At 36.9% G+C, this 17,487-nt stretch overlaps 1 protein-coding gene across 1 annotated transcript in view; it reads left to right on the top strand.

The window, feature by feature from the left end:
- The window catches only part of WNK3 (WNK lysine deficient protein kinase 3), a 164,950-nt gene that overhangs the window by 56,684 nt on the left and 90,779 nt on the right, over window positions 1–17,487 (top strand). Inside the window, exons 6-10 of the mRNA XM_061136920.1 lie at window positions 1,502–1,590; window positions 3,460–3,679; window positions 11,650–11,944; window positions 12,760–12,953; window positions 13,047–13,196. Coding sequence (XP_060992903.1) covers window positions 1,502–1,590; window positions 3,460–3,679; window positions 11,650–11,944; window positions 12,760–12,953; window positions 13,047–13,196 — 948 coding nt within the window. The remainder of the gene's footprint in view (window positions 1–1,501; window positions 1,591–3,459; window positions 3,680–11,649; window positions 11,945–12,759; window positions 12,954–13,046; window positions 13,197–17,487) is intronic.

Here is a 17,487-nt window from a genome sequence, read left to right as displayed (position 1 = left end):
ACAAGGAATGTGAGTAAGACGTGTTTGCTACCTACGAAGAGTTTACATTTTTAGTAGGGCAATGATATAAACTCACAGATGACTACAAAAATAAGAGGATTGGAGTATAGAAGGAATTTAAGGGAGATAGAAGCAAAGTGTTAGGATTGTTCAAATGAGATCTCTTTCATGTTCAGTTGGGTAGCTCAAGGTGGGCCACAAAAGAGATTGTTCACGTATTTCAGATAACTAATGAGGCTAGAATGCCCTTTTAATTTGGGCCACAAATAGAAGAGTCTATACTTGATTTTATAAGTTTCAGCTCCCCAGTTATTTTCCCCCAGGTGCAGAGAAAGCAATAATTATCCAGGGCTAGGGAGTGGTTAAGAGATCAGTGGAAAGGTCAAAGAGGGTATTTTCTATAAGAATTAAAAACTCCATTTTTTGATTGGTAACTTTATTCTTTTATATTAAAGTCATTAAAATGCAATATCACTTTTCAGATTTCCATGTCTACTAAAGCTTCTTGAATTTGAGGCCCAAATTAACTCCTAATCTCACCAGATTTATCTAGGATATGATATTGGCTTTCTGATTCTGTATACTGTAAGGTAGTGTGACAGACCTAGAACATTATCTTAGATTGCCTCATTTTGTGATAATCATTTTATTATACCTTTCTGCTTATAGCTTAATTTGGAATTTTTATTAAGTGATGGCAGCAATCTTGTATTATTTTTTAACTCTAAAACTCATAAATTAAGAGTGATAGAATGTAAAATAAGCAGGCTTAGGCAGCAAGCACAGTTATTATAAAAACGTTTTGAATTATATGGACCTCAATAATTTGATAGTTATTTCCTAGAACCTGATAATTAGCTTAAGGTTCTCTCAATAGTTTGATATTGTTTATGGATAAAAACAATATAGATTTCTTAAAAGTTTATGCATATAAGAAAATATATATTTTTATATGTATATTTACTGATTGTGTCTAGCCATTCTAGAAGACTTTGAAATACTGATTTGAAATGTTGGCAGTAGAGAATTCCTTATTTAGAATTTCTGACAGTTTTTCTAATAACATTGATTTTTATGATTTCAAGAAATACTGATTTATTATATTTTACTAATTGGGGTTATATTGTATGTACATTTTGAAATCCTATATTTTTTCTGCTTAATGTTGTAGTATGAGAATTCTCCATGTTTTTAATTACTGTGAAAATATTTTTAGTTTCTGTTTATTAGCATTTGTCTTTATGTGTATGTCACATAGTTTATATAATATTACTTCTGTTATTAAAGACTTAGATTGTTTACAGGTTTTCAATGTTGTTTGTAGAATGGTGACAAAGTCCTTGTCAAAAAGCTGTGAAACTTATATTGTGTATATATATTTATTTCATTTGAGGTTTGAATGTTGTTTAGTGTTTAAAAAATCATTATTTTACTAAGTGTCATGTTGGCCTGGGGTTTCAATTGCTTAATTTGTGACTAGAAACCATTTTTCCTCTTCCAGGGTATAAAACCAGCCAGTTTTGATAAAGTCACTGATCCTGAAGTGAAAGAAATCATCGAGGGATGTATTCGTCAAAACAAATCTGAAAGGTGGGTGCATATATAGTGAAATGGCATAACTGATGGATGAATTTTTCTCTTATCTTCCTTTGGGTCTTTTTCTGACCTTTGAATCATGCTGGGTATGACTTTTGAGTGGAAGCCAAACCACACTGTCTAAAGTGAAGTGTATTATTGCATCTGTTGCCATTTTAAATTGATATTATGTGTTGAATTTTCCTTGAACTGATATTAAGCTTCATCACTTTTAGCCATCAGTTTAACAGTCCCCTCTCAGGTAAACTTTCTTCTAACAGTTGATAGATAGTGGAGAGTTTCTGCATTGTCAACTTCACATAAGTACTTAAATGGTTTTTTATGATAGTTTAAGAAAAATTTAACCATTAACTCACTAGCTGTTTTTTTTTTTAATTTGTCCATATGTTCTTGTGTCATGATAATGGTAAAGCTGATAAGGTTATTTTTTTCAAGAAATAGTAATTCTAAGTTTATTTGTGTCACAATTTGTATTTTTCTCACAATTCATTTTAGTTTTAGCTTTTCCCTTTAATTTGAACTTTTGACAGTTGGTTACTTAAATTGGTAGGTTAGTGTTTTATCTCTAGTTGATTATGATTAAATCAGATAATAGATCTTTTATAGAAATTATTTACACCAGCATTTCACTGACTCTCTCTCATTTTTATTAGTTATCTAAGCTTACTATTGCATATCTTAAAATATAAAAAGCCCCTAAGATAAAGCCTGTTTAATTATAGCTTTATTATACAACATTCTTGGTGTTTGCAGCAATAGGCTATATCTATATATTTTAATTATGGTAAAATATAAATAACCTAAGATTTACCATTTTAATCATTCTTAAATGTACACTTAAGTGGCATTATGCACATTCACATTGTTGTACAATCATCACCACTATTTCCAGAACTTTCTCATCATCCCAAACAGAAACTCTGTGCCCATTAAATAGTAAATCCCCATTCCGTTTCCCCTCACCCACTGCCAATCTCTATTCTACTTAGTCTCTACCTCTTTTGTAGGTACCTCCTACCAGTGGAATCAAAATATTTGTTCTTTTGTGACATATAGTATTTGTCTTTTTGTGCTCTCATATACACACCATTTTGTTTATCCATTCATCTGTTGATAGATACTTGGGTTATTTCTACCTTTTAGCTATTGTGAATAACGCAGCATGAACATTGGTGAACAAGTATCTTCTTGAATCTCTGCTTTCAGTTCTTTTTGGTATATACCTAAGAGTAGAATTACTGAATCATATGGTAATAATATGTTTAATTTTTTTTTGAAGAACGACCAATTTTTTTTCCACAGTGGCTGCATCATTTTGCATTCCTTCCAGCAATGTATGATGGTTCCAGTTTCTTAACATCCACACGAACTGTACTGTTAATTGAGTTAATGAGTTCTGTTTATAAATTTTGTAAAAAAAAAAGTTTGAATTGTTAATTTACTTTAGAGTTTATATATCTGGAAAAGTTTTTAGTTTCCTTGCTGACAGTCCATTGTTAGACTTTTAGTGACTTAAGCCAGTGATTTAGGGAAGATACTGAATCCATCTAATATACTGCAGCACTTTTCAAATTATCTCTAGGTGTACATTTAGGTATGTTAAACTTCAGTATCTGGATATGTTACTGTTAATGGTCCTTAATTAAGATCACTACAAATGCATGTTAATCGAGGTTTCTTTGCATCCTTGGTAATGATAAGTGGGATATAAGATTAGGGTTTTATAATAAGAAAAATTAATGGTTTAGTTAATAGAAAATTTTAAATAAAGTTGTTGCTTTGACAGATTTTTTGCTGATTAAGTGTTCTATATCTTGTTTGTGATTGGAAAAATTGATAACAGGTTTGTATATTGTTTATTAGGTTGTCTATAAGGGACCTTCTAAACCACGCATTTTTTGCGGAGGATACAGGACTAAGAGTGGAGTTGGCAGAGGAAGATGATTGCTCAAATTCATCCCTGGCTTTAAGACTCTGGGTCGAAGACCCTAAAAAATTGAAAGGCAAACATAAAGATAATGAAGCTATTGAATTCAGTTTCAATTTAGAAACAGATACACCTGAGGAAGTAGCATATGAAATGGTAAGTGAATCCTATCCCCAGCCTCCCCTCCTGTTATAGTATTGGGGTTGCATCCTTTCTCTTTCTGATTGCTTTCTTTTCTCTCATTTTCTTTATTTAAATTGAAACTTTATTGTGAAATATATCTATGTAGCTGAGTATATTAAATTTGTATGTACAGTATAAAGAATAGTAAAACCGTACTTTTGTTAAGAAATGGAACAGTACTGGTACCTTAGAAGTTATCTGTGTGCCCCCTCCCACTTGCATTCCCCTCCCTCATCACTATAGATAATATCTACCCTGACTTTTAAAAAAATTATTTATTTATTTTAATTGGAGGCTATTTACAATATTGTGGTGGTTTTCGCCATACATCGACATGAGTCAGCCATGGATCTACCCTGACTTTTGTGTTACTCTTTCCTTTGCTTTTCATTATAGTGTACCTAAAGAATACATATTATTTTGTTTTGAAAACTAGAGTGCCCAGCACATACCTAGCTGGTTACTAAAGTTACTGTTAGGTGAAGATACCCAGGAGGGGTAAGCTGAACAGAGTCTCTTGGTCATAGTCTGGCTCAAGCTTCCCTGTGAGTTTATGAGAACTGAGTCTGAGAAGGTCAGACTTGTTAATCTCTACTTTCAGGCATCTGGGTGGGCCAGTAATCAGGGAACCTCTGATGTAATTATTTGTGTGTCTTTCTTCTTGAATTGGTCAAATTCTCCAGAGAATTATCTTTCAGTATCCTGCCTGGAGGATAAGGATGTGGTTATTGGTGCATTTTGGTAGCCAAGTGGGGAGAGTGCTGGCAGTTTCTGCATATGGCATTCAGCATGCATATGGTCATTTTTTCACATGATAGCCATACCTTCAACAGTGCCTGGTGTTCCCTAGTCCAGAGATACTTTTTTACCCTTTCCAGAGAACAAAATTTTAGACTTTTTGAGTAGGGGAGAAGCAATCACCCAAAGATGTGGAATGGAGGGTGGGAGATCGGAACCTAATACCTAACTACTTCTGAAAACCCTTTCACTTAGTCTTCCTTATTTTAGTCATCTCTTTTGACTTTATCCACTTCTATAAGTACCTGGTATGGCTAGTTCCTATGTATTATGAGTATTATTCAGTATAAATGAGAATGATTCTCAGCCTTCCCTGGCTCACCTTTTCCAGTTATTATCTGTTTTCCACATCCCCAAATGTCCAAAAGGTTTATTGTTGCTGTTGACTTTATTCTGTCTATCCTTGTGAGTTTATGACTTAAAAATCCACTTGCTCTGGGTTTTTTTTGAACTTTGGGAAGGAGTGAAATTAAATATATGGATTCCATCTGACATTTTAATCATTTTCCCACTATGACAAAATTTCCCCAAATGTGTAGAACCTTGAGACATGCTTTAAGATACAGATTGTAGAACTGAGAAGGATATGCTATGACACCTCTTCAGGTCATTATCTCTGCTACTCATCCCTGTTCCTTTTAGACAACAAGCCCTTAACATCTCTCATGTTACTCTACTAACACCTAGTAAGATATAGCACTTTGCTATGAGCATACTTGCTCTGCCTAGAGTGCTGATTTCTGGACTTCATCTACCTCTGCCTCAGTAGCCTTCAAGTTCCTTGTTTTATTTAATCCAGGTCAGACTTTACCTTCTTCTGTGATTCTTTCTCTACCTTCACTAGAAAGGCTTATGCTCCTTTAGAGCTTTTGCAGCAGCTTATTTCTACCTCTTTATTTCATTTGAAATTAAGTTTTTATACATCTCTTACCACCAGCTTCTGTGTGCTTATAGGAAAAAGGACCAGCTTAGGCAATTATGTCTCTGGAGCCTAGTAATTTTTTTCCTATTCAAGGATCTGGCATTTGTACATGTCTGATTAAGAAAGAACATTCAGTTAGTTCAGTTGCTCAGTCGTGTCTGACTCTCTGTGACCGCATGAACCGCAGCATGCCAGGCCTCCCTGTCCATCACCAACTCCCGGAGTCCACACAAACCCATGTCCATTGTGTCGGTGATGACATCCAACCATCTCATCCTCTATTGTCCCCTTGTCTTCTGGCCCTCAATCTTTGCCAACATTAGGGTCTTTTCAAATGAGTCAGCTCTCCGCATCAGGTGGCCAAAGTATTGGAGTTTCAGCTTCAACATCAGTCCCTCCAATGAACACCCAGGACCGATCTTCTTTAGGATGGACTGGTTGGATCTCCGTGCAGTCCAAGGGACTCTCAAGAGTCTTCTCCAACACCACAGGTCAAAAGCATCAGTTTTCTGCACTCAGAGCTTTCTTTATAGTCCAACTCTCACACCCATACATGAACACTGGAAAAACCATAGCCTTTACTAGACAGACTTTTGTTGACAAACTAATGTCTCTGCTTTTTAATATGCTGTCTAGATTGGTCATAACTTTCGTTCCAAGGAGTATGCGTCTTTTAATTTCATGGCTGCAATCACCATTTGCGGTGATTTTGGAGCCCAGAAAAATAAAGTCAGCCACTGTTTCCACTCTTTCCCCATCTATTTGCCATGAAGTGATGGGACCGGATGCCATGATCTTAGTTTCCTGAATGTTGGGGTTTAAGCCAACTTTTTCACTCTCCTCTTTCACTTTCATCAAGAGGCTCTTTAGTTCCTCTTCACTTTCTGCCATAAGGGTGGTGTCATCTGCATATCTGAGGTTATTGATATTTCTCCCAGCAATCCTAATTCCAGCTTGTGCTTCCTCCAGCCCAGCGTTTCTCATGATGTACTCTGCATATAAGTTAAATAAGCAGGGTGACAATATACAGCCTTGATATACTTCTTTTCCTATTTGGAACCAGTCTGTTGTTCCATGTCCACTTGTAACTGTTGCTTCCTGACCTGTATACAGGTTTCTCAAGAGGCAGGTCAGGTGGTCTGGTATTCCCATCTCTTTCAGAATTTTCCACAGTTTATTGTGATCCACACAGTCAAAAGGCTTTGGCATAGTCAATAAAGCAGAAATAGATGTTTTTCTGGAACTCTCTTGCTTTTTCAATGATCCAGCGGATGTTGGCAATTTGATCTCTGGTTCCTCTGCCTTTTCTAAAACCAGCTTGAACATCTGAAAGTATGGTTCACATATTGCTGAAGCCTGGTTTGGAGAATTTTGAGCATCACTTTACTAGCGTGTGAGATAAGTGCAATTGTGTGGTAGTTTGAGCATTCTTTGGCATTATTTTTCTTTGGGATTGGAATGAAAAATGACCTTTTCCTTTCAGGTATGACCTAAATCAAATCCCTTATGACTATACAGTGGAAGTGAGAAATAGATTTAAGGAACTAGATATAATAGACAGTGTACCTGATGAACTATGGACGGAGGTTCATGACATTGTACAGGAGACAGGAATCAAGACCATCCCCAAGAAAAAGAAGTGCAAAAAAGCAAAATGGCTGTCTGAGGAGGCCTTACAAATAGCTGTGTAAAGAAGAGAAGTGACAAGCAAAGTAGAAAAGGAAAGATATTCCCATTTGAATGCAGAGTTCCAAGGAATAGCAAGGACAGATAAGAAAGCCTTCCTCAGCGATCAATGCAAAGAAATAGAGGAAAACAATAGAATGGGAAAGACTAGAGATCTCTTCAAGAAAATTAGAGATACAAGGGAACATTTCATGCAAAGATGGGCTCAATAAAGGACAGAAATGGTATGGACCTAACAGAAGCAGGAGATATTAAGAAGAGTTGGCAAGAATACACAAAAGAACTGTACAAAAAAGATCTTCACGACCCAGATAATCACAATGGTGTGATCTCTCTCACTCACCTAGAGCCGAACATCCTGGAATGTGAAGTCAGGTGGGCCTTAGGAAGCATCACTACAAACATAGGTAGTGGAGGTGATGGAATTCCAGTTGAGCTATTTCAAATCCTGAAAGATGATGCTGTGAAAGTGCTGCACTCAATATGCCAGCACATTTGGAAAACTCAGCAGTGGCCACAGGACTGGAAAAGTTCAGTTTTCATTCCAATGCGAAAGAAAGAAAGAACATAGAAACAAATTAACTATTTTTTAATAGCATTTGGAATTTCGGTTAGGAAAATAACTCTGCTAGTAAAAAATAAAAGTAAAAATCTTAAATGTTAAAGATGTGTTTTTTTAAGAAAATTGAAATTGTATCAAGCATCTTCTCTGACCACAACACTATGAGATTAGATATCAGTTACAAGGAGAAAGCTGTAAGAAACACAAACACATGGAGATTAAACAATATGTTTCTAAATAACCAGTAAGTTACTGAAGAAATCAAAAGGGAAACTGTAAAATTTCTAGAAACAAATGACAAAGAAAACATGATGACTCAAAACCTGTGGGATATAGCAAAAGCAGTTCTAAGAGGGAAGTTTATAGCAATACAATCCTACCTCAAGAAACAAGAATAATAATAATAAAAAAAAAGAAAGAAAAAAAAAAGAAACAAGAAAAACATCGAATAGACAACCTAACTTTACACCTAAAGCAACTGGAAAAAGAAGAAGAAAACCCCAAAATTAGTAGAAGGAGAGAAATAGTAAATTCCCGAGCATAGATAAATGAAAAAGAAATGAAAAAGACAATAGTAAAGATTAATAAAAGTAAAAGCTGGTTCTTTGAGAAAATAAACAAAATTGACATACCCTTAGCCAGACTCATCAAGGAAAAAAAAAAAGAGAAGAATCAAGTCAACAAAATTAGAAATGAAAAAGGAGATGTTAGGACAGTGAAGAAATACAAAGGATTATAAGACACTATTATGAACAACTATATGGCAATAAAATAGATACTCTGGAAGAAATGGACAGATTCTTAGAAAAGGTCAGTCTTCCAAGACTGAACCAGGATGAAATAGAAATGATGAACAACCCAATTATGTGCACTGAAATTGAAGCTGTGATCAAAAATCTCTCAAAACAAAAAATCCCAGGACCAGATGGCTTCACAGGAGAATTCTGTCAAACATTTAGAGAAGAGCTAATGCCTATTCTTCTAAAGCTCTTTCAAACAATTGCTGAGGAAGGAACACTTCTAAATTCATTCTATGAGGCCACCATCAGCCTGACACCAAAACCAGACAAAGACAACACAGAAAAGAAAACTACAGGCCAATATCACTGATGAACATAGATGCAAAAATCCTCAACAAAATTTTAGCAAACAGAATTCAGCAACACATCAAAAAGCTCATACACCATGATCAAGTTGGGTTTATTCCAGGAATGCAAGGATTCTTCAATATACGAAAATCAATCAATGTGATACACCATATGAAGAAATTGAAAGAGAAGAACCATATGATCATCTCAATAGATGCAGAAAAAGCCTTTGACAATATTCAGCACCCATTTATGATTAAAACTCTTTAATAAATGGGCATAGAAGGAACCTACCTCAACATAGTAAAGGCTTTATATGATAAGCCTATGGCAAACATTCTTCTCAATGGTGAAAACCTGAAAGCTTTTCCCGTAAGATCAGGAACAAGACAAAGGTGTCCACTTTCCCCACTATTATTCAACATAGTTCTGGAAGTCCTAGCTTCAGCAATCAGAGAAGAAAAAGAAATAAAAGGAATCCAGATTGGAAAAGAAGTAAAGTTCTCACTGTTTGCAGATGACATGATACTGTACATAGAAAACCCTAAAGATAGTATCAGAAAATTAGTAGAGCTAATCAGTGAATTTAGAAAAGTTGCAGGATACAAAATCAATACACAGAAATCACTTGCATTTCTATATACTAACAATGAAACATCAGAAATAGCAATTAACAATTCAATCCCATTCACTATTGCAACAAAAAGAATTAAATATCTGGGAATAAACTTACCTAAGGAGACAAAAGAACTGTACACAGAAAATTATAAGACACTAATGAAAGAAATCAAATATGATATAAACAGATGGAGAGATATTCCATGTTCCTGGGTAGGAAGAATCAATATTGTGAAAATGCCTATACTACCAAACACAATCTACAGATTCAGTGCAATCCTTATCAAATTACCAATGGCATTTTTCACAGAACTAGAACAAAAAATTTCACAATTCATATGGAATCACAAAAGACCCCAAATAGCCAAAGCAGTCTTGAGAAAGAAGAATGGAGCTGGAGGAATCAAGCTTCCTGACTTCAGGTTATACTACAAAGCTACAGTCATCAAGGCAGTATGATACTGGCACAAAAACAGAAATATAGACCAATGGAACAAGACAGAGAGTCCAGAAATAAACCCATGCACCTATGGGTACCTTATTTTTGACAAAAAAGGCGAGAATATACAATGGGGGCAAAGACAGCCTCTTCAATAAATGGTGCTGGGAAAACTGGACAGCTACTTGTAGAAGAATGTAATTAGAACACTTCCTAACACCATACACAAAGATAAACTCAAAATGGATTATAGACATAAAGGTAAGACCAGAAACTGTAAAACTCTTATGGGAAAATATAGGCAGAACTCTCAGTGACATAAATCAAAGCAAGATCCTCTATGACCCACCTCCTAGAGTAATGGAAATAAAAACAAAAGTAAACAAGTGGGACCTGATTAAACTTAAAAGCTTTTGCAGAGCAAAGGAAACTATAAGCAAGGTGAAGAGACAACCCTCAGAATGGGAGAAAATAAGAGCAAATGAAACAACTGACAAAGGATTAATTTCCAGAATATACAAACAGCTCATACAACTCAATACCAGAAAAACAAACAACCCAATCAAAAAGTTGAAACTCCAGTACTTTGGCCACTTGATGCGAAGAGCTGACTCATTTGAAAGGACCCTGATTCTGGGAAAGATTGAGGGCAGGAAGAGAAGGGGACGACAGAGGATGAGATGGTTGGATGGCATCACCAACTCAATGGACATGGGTCTGGGTGGACTCCGGGAGTTGGTGATGGACAGGGAGGCCTGGCATGCTGCGGTTCATGGGATCTCAAAGAGTCAGACACGACTGAGTGACTGAACTGAACTGAATAAAAAAGTGGGAAAAAAGACCTAAGCAGACATTTTTCCAAAGAAGACATATAGATGGCTAACAAACATATGAAAAGATGCTCAACATCACTCATTAGTAGAGAAATGCAAATCAAAACTACAATGAGATATCACCTTATACGGGTCAGAACGGCCCTCGTCAAAAAGTCTACAAACAATAAATGCTGGAAAGGGTGTGGAGTAAAGGGAACACTCTTGCACTGTTGGTGGGATTGTACTTCCATACTATGGAAGACAGTATGGAGATTCCTTTTAAAACTAGGAATAAAACCACCATATGACCCAGCAATCCCACTCCTGGGCATATACCCTAAGGAAACCAAAATTGAAAGAGAGACATGTATCCCATTGTTCATTGCAGCACTATTTACAATAACTAGAACATGGAAGCAACCTAGATGTCCATCAGTAGATGAATGGATAAAGAAATTGTGGTATATATACACAGTGGAATATTACTCAAAGATTAAAAGAAACACATTTGAGTCAGTTCTAATGAGGTGAATGAACCTAGAACCTATTATACAGAGTGAAGTAAGTCAGAAAGAGAAAGACAAATACCGTATTCTAATGTATATATACAGAATCTAGAAAAATGGTACTGAAGAATTTACTTAGAGGGCAACAGTGGAGGAACAGACATAGGGAATAGACTTAGGGACTTGGGGAGAGGCGAGGAGAGGGTGAGATCTATGGAAAGAATAACATGGAAACTTACATTACCATATGTAAAATAGATAGCCATTGGGAGTTTGCTGTATGGCTCAGGAAACTCAAACAGGGGATCTGTATCAACCTAGAGGGGTGGGATGGGGAAGGAGATGGGAGGGAGGTTCAAAAGGGAGGGGATATCTGTATACCTATGGCTGATTCATGTTGAGGTTTGAGAGAAAACAGCAAAATTCTGTAAAGCAATTATCCTTCAATAAAAAATTAAGTAATTAATTGAAAAAAAAGATGTGATTTGCCTATTATATTTTGTTTGTAGGTCAAGTCAGGATTCTTCCATGAAAGTGATTCCAAAGCTGTTGCTAAGTCCATTAGAGACCGTGTGACCCTGATAAAGAAGACAAGGGAGAAGAAGCCAGCTGGCTGTTTGGAAGAACGCAGGGATTCCCAGTGCAAGTCTTTAGGGAATGTACTCGCTCAGCCCCAAAATACATCTTTGCCCCCTCCTCCTGTTCAGCACACTGGGGCGGAATGTGAAGAAACTGAAGTTGATCAACATGTGCGACAACAGCTTCTACAAAGAAAACCACAGCATCATTGCTCCTCTGTTACAGGTGACACAGTTATAATATATAAAAGGAAACATGTAATTGTATTCCGTTATCTTTAAATAGTACTTTTGTATGTTTCAAAGGATTTTGTTATCTGTCCTTTCATTAATCCTTTTCCAAAATCCCTAGACAAGCCAGCTAGTTTCCTTACTTTAAAATTAAGAAACTGTTCTGTTAAGTGACTTGTCCAAGCTATGAGTTGAATAAGGATTATAATCTTTTTACCATTAAAAAAAAATCTTTTTACCATTTTGAAGGGTCTAACATGAATCTTTTAGTAAAGAAAATATGAATCTAAAGATAGAACTTATTTTTCAAGAGGAAATTTTCTAGACTATAAGACCTTTATATTTTAGACTCAAGTATAAATTAACAGTTTGTCTAATTTTTCTGGCTGTAATGCATTCTCTTCTCTAGAAGGACAGAGTGTTTTCATAGTAATAACCCGTTTTCTATAAAGGCAGCATTATTTTGTAGCCAAGTTCTATGAAAATGAGAATATGCCACTTAAAATTAAGTGAAATCCTATTGGCACACATAGATTAGTTAGGATATGCATGAAATGGCCAGCAGATTGAGTTAACTTTTATGTAATTCTTTGTAGTTTTGCTTTACTAATAAAATTTTAGTTATACCATAATATCAGCATGGAAAGTTTACATGATGATTTTTGATTAATTCTGCAGTGTACATATCTTATTTGAAGCTGTTTCAGGTTGTCAGAGTAAGAAAGAAAAAAAAGAGTGCTTACCATTTCCTATGCCATCTGGACCTTGTGTTTTGAGTTTTTCCCTTCTACCTTATTTTTTTGGTCATAGGTGACAATTTGTCTGAGGCAGGAGCAGGATCAGCTTTACACTCAGATACTTCAAATCAGCCCACTGTAGCCTACTCCTCAGACCAAATTATGGGCTCTCAAATGGTTTCTAACTTGCCGCAGACCGAAATAAATGTTCTGGAGAAAATTTATCCATCCCAGCAACTAGTGGGACATTACCAGCAGATTTCAGGGGTGAGATGAACTGTTATACTTTTCAATATATCATCAGTATATTTACTGTAGATGGGAGAATTTATCTTTAATCTTTTTGTTCTTATTTAACAGTTGCAGAAGCAGCCAAAGCTGACTCAGCCCCAGATTTTGCCTTTGGTTCAAGGTCAGTCCACTATTTTGCCTGTACATGTCTTTGGACCTCCAGTTGTCTCACAACCCCAGGTTTCACCTTTAATTGTCTCAAAGGCCTCACAGATAAAGGTAAGATACATTTTGGAGCCTCTGTATTCAGTTAAACATATTTAACACTGCCTAGGACTTTCCTGGTAGCTTGGGCTTCCCTGGTATCTCAGCTGGTAAAGAATCCACCTGCAATGTGGGAGACCCCAGTTCGATTCCTGGATCAGGAAAATTCCCTGGAGAAGGAATAGGTTACACACTCCAGTATTCTTGGGGTGCTCTGGTGGCTCAGGTGGTAAAGAATTTGCCTGCAATATGGGAGACCTGGGTTCGATCCCTAGGATGGGAAGATCCCCTGGAGGAGAGCATGGCAACCCACTCTAATGTTCTTGCCTGGGGAATCCCCATGGACAGAGGAGCGTGGCAGGCTATAGTCCTTGGGTTCACAAGGAGTCAGACATGACTGAGCAACTAAGCACAGCACAGATTTTCTGACAGGCGAAGGCTCTCTTACATAGATTCATCCTAGTTTATATAAAAGTCACTGAAAGCTTAAAGTTGTTTATATTTTTCATCACTTAAGACATTCATCTTGAGGATGTGCCTAATACTGTGTAACTAGAATCTTGAGACACTGCTTATATAATTGGAAAAGAAACTGAGAATTCCATATACGGATAAAAAATTTATTTAGGACTCTAATCCCTTTTTCTTGGTTTGTTTTTTGTGTTGGACTTTTCAGCCTGATTTGAATGTGGAGGGATGTCTTTTGTAGTTAATTAGAAATAGTGTCTCATAGACTGTTATAATTTTTAGCACTTTGATCTAAATTCTTGACTTGTTTTGTTCACATTTATTTCTGTAGAAGAAAATGTTTTTTTCATTCAGACTCTCGAAGCCAACATTACTCATTTCTGACAATGAGTGCACAGTCTTTCTGAGTGTTCATGTATCAGTACTATATCCTGGTTTCTTAGGTTATAGACTTTGGATACATGGTTGGGCTTTTCTTTGTCATCCCATTTTCTTTTCTCAACTTCACTATCCCCTGTGTGTGTCTTCTCTCTTTGGGAATGAGCTGGTCTGAGTTCCTAGGCATTCTCTGTATATGACTTAGTTAGCAGCTGGTGCATATGTTGGTTTTAAGAGATTAGTACATAGTCAGTCATAGTTCATCAGCACACTTTTAATAACCGCCATCTCTGGGGATGTAAAATAAGATAAAATATTGTCCTTGCCCTCAAGAAGCTCAATCTTGTAGGGGAAAACATACACATACTTGACAAATGCCAGATGCATTTAAAATCTGCTGGGGATATATTTAATCTGGTATAGTTGACAGTACATGGTGTTTGGCTAGTGTTTGTAGCTTATATGGTATATGTTCATTCTTGAGCTCATGTGGTGGTTGGGTTTATCTCTTTTTAAGACTATAATGCAAAGTGTGTTGGATGGATGCTTAAATTATTAATAATAACTTAGGTTCAACAACATAAATATACAGGTATGTATATTTTGAAAAAAAAGGTTAAAAATTTATGAAAGTGTATTTTACCTATTTAAAATAAAGCCTACAAAGTTATAAAGAAGACAGTAAAAATCATCTACTATCTCTCCAGTTAGAAATAAATTATATTTGGGGGTAGAGATTCTAGATTTGACTCTGGTTCAGATCATGAACTCCTTATTGCCAAATGCAGACTGAAATTGAAGAAAGTGGAGAAAACCACTAGACCATTCAGGTATGACTTAAATCAAATCCCTTATGACTATACAGTGGAAGTGAGAGATAGATTTAAGGGACTAGATCTGATAGACAGAGAGCCTGATGAACTGTGGACGGATGTTCGTGACATTGTACAGGAGACAGGAATCAAGACCATCCCCAAGAAAAAGAAATGCAAAAAAGCAAAATGGCTGTCTGAGGAGGCCTTACAAACAGCTGTGAAAAGAAGAGAAGCGAAAAGCAAAGGAGAAAAGGAAAGATACACCCATTTGAATGCAGAGTTCAGTAATATGTGAACCGTGAGCTTCCAGATGTTCAAGCTGGTTTTAGAAAAGGCAGAGGAACCAGAGATCAAATTGCCAGCATCTGCTGGATCATCAAAAAAACAAGAGAGTTCCAGAAAAACATTTATTTCTGCTTTATTGACCATGCCAAAGCCTTTGACTGTGTGGATCACAATAAACTGTGGAAAATTTTGAAAGAGATGGGCATACCAGATCACCTGACCTGCCTCTTGAGGAACCTGTATGCAGGTCAGGAAGATACAGTTAGAACTGGACATAGAACAGCAGACTGGTTCCAGATAGGAGAAGGGGGTACATCAAGGGTGTATATTGTCCCCCTACTTATTTAACTTATATGCAGAGTACATCATGAGAAACGCTGATCTGGATGAAGCACAAGCTGGAATCAAGATTGCTGGGAGAAATATTAGTAACCTCAGATATGCAGATGACACCACCCTATGGCAGAAAGTGAAGAAGGACTAAAGAGACTCTTGATGAAAGTGAAAGAGAGTGAAAAAGTTGGCTTAAAGCTCAACATTCAGGAAGCTAAGATCATGGCATCTGGTCCCATCACTTCATGGCAAACTTAGATGGGGAAACAGTGTCAGACTTTATTTTTCTGGGCTCCAAAATCACCGCAAATGTGATTGCAGCCATGAAATTAAAAACGCTTACTCCTTGGAACGAGAGTTGTGACCAACCTAGACAACATTCAAAAGCAGAGACATTACTTTGCCAACAAAGGTCCATCTAGTCAAGGCTATGGTTTTTTCCACTGGTCATGTATGGATGTGAGAGTTGGACTATAAAAAAAGCTGAGCGCTGAGGAATTGATGCTTTTGACCTGTGGTGTTGGAGAAGACTCTTGAGAGTCCCTTGGACTGCAGGGAGATCCAACCAGTCCATCCTAAAGGAGATCAGTCCTGGGTGTTCATTGGAAGGACTGATGTTGAAGCTGAAACTCCAATAATTTGGCCACCTGATGTGGAGAGCAGACTCATTTGAAAAGCCCCTGATGCTGGGAAAGATTGAGGGCAGGAGGAGAAGGGGACGACAGAGGATGAGATGGCTGGATGGCATCACCGACTCAATGGACATGGGTTTGATTGGACTCTGAGAGTTGGTGATGGACAGGGAGGCCTGGCGTGCTGTGATTCATGCGGTCGCAAAGAGTCGGACACAACTGAGCGACTGAACTGAACTTCTGTCGTTAAATCTTATGAATAAATGAACTCTAGATTTGTCTTTTTTCTGGGTATACATGTATAACTTTGTTTATACATACATATGTATATCACATACATACTATTTTGTAACCCGCCTTTTTCACATAATATTTAGAATCCACATAAGCAAGCAGTTTGACCAGTGGGGGTCTTTTCATAAACCTGGTCATTTAAGTTCTAGGAATTATTACAGCCAGCCTATATATATTCAACCAACTCTCTCCTCTCCTCTTGAGAGACCTTCTTTGTTCCTTTTAGCTATGATATTAAAATCCTTTTGAGCTTTCTCTTAGAACTTCCACTTTCTGGTGTGTGAAGGTGTCAGATTCAGTTACTCTGAATTTCTTCCATGGTTTGAATGAGTTATGTGGCAGGTTCAGTAAATGAGAGGCCATGAGCAATATATTGTTGGGGGCTGTTCTCAGTCTGTTAGTGTCTTTAGTTCACATTTACTCCTGGTGTTATTAATAGAATTTTTATAGAACTTACACTATACCCAACACGTTTTTGATAACTTCCTAAAATCTTTACAGTGTGTTAGTCGCTCAGTCATGTCCAACTCTTTGAGACCCCATGGACTGTAGCCTGCCAGGCTCCTCTGACCATGGGATTTTCCAGGCAAGAATACTGGAGTGGGTTGCCACTTCCTTCTCCAGTGATCTTCCTTACCCAGGGACTGAACCGAGATCTCCTGCATTGCAGGCAGATTCTTTTATTGTCTGAGCCACCAGGGAAGCCCCCAAATCTTTACAACATAGCATTATTTTACTTATCATTCTGTCTGGGACTCTCCCCATTAAATTGGACATGGTATATACATTTATTTTATTTTTAATTGAAAAAATTGTTGGCCACACTCTGCAGCTTATGGCATCTTAGTTCAATCAGGGATTGAGCCCAGGGCCCTGACAATGAGAGCACCGAGTCCTCACCATTGGACATCAGAGAACTCCCATGGTACATGCATTTGTAATTTGAATTTTTTCCCATCAGCACCAGGAACTACAGCTGAGTTTTGGAGCGGATGTACACATTTTAGCTCAACCTGTGACTTTAGACTTGTCAGTTACTGGAGTTCCACAACCAGTCTTGTTTACAATTTCTCCTTGGACATTGCGTGCTTCCAAATGATT

The sequence above is a fragment of the Dama dama genome, chromosome X (genome assembly GCF_033118175.1).
Source record: "Dama dama isolate Ldn47 chromosome X, ASM3311817v1, whole genome shotgun sequence".
Classification (NCBI taxonomy): Eukaryota; Metazoa; Chordata; class Mammalia; order Artiodactyla; family Cervidae; genus Dama; species Dama dama.
This window is presented reverse-complemented; position numbering and strand designations above follow the sequence as displayed.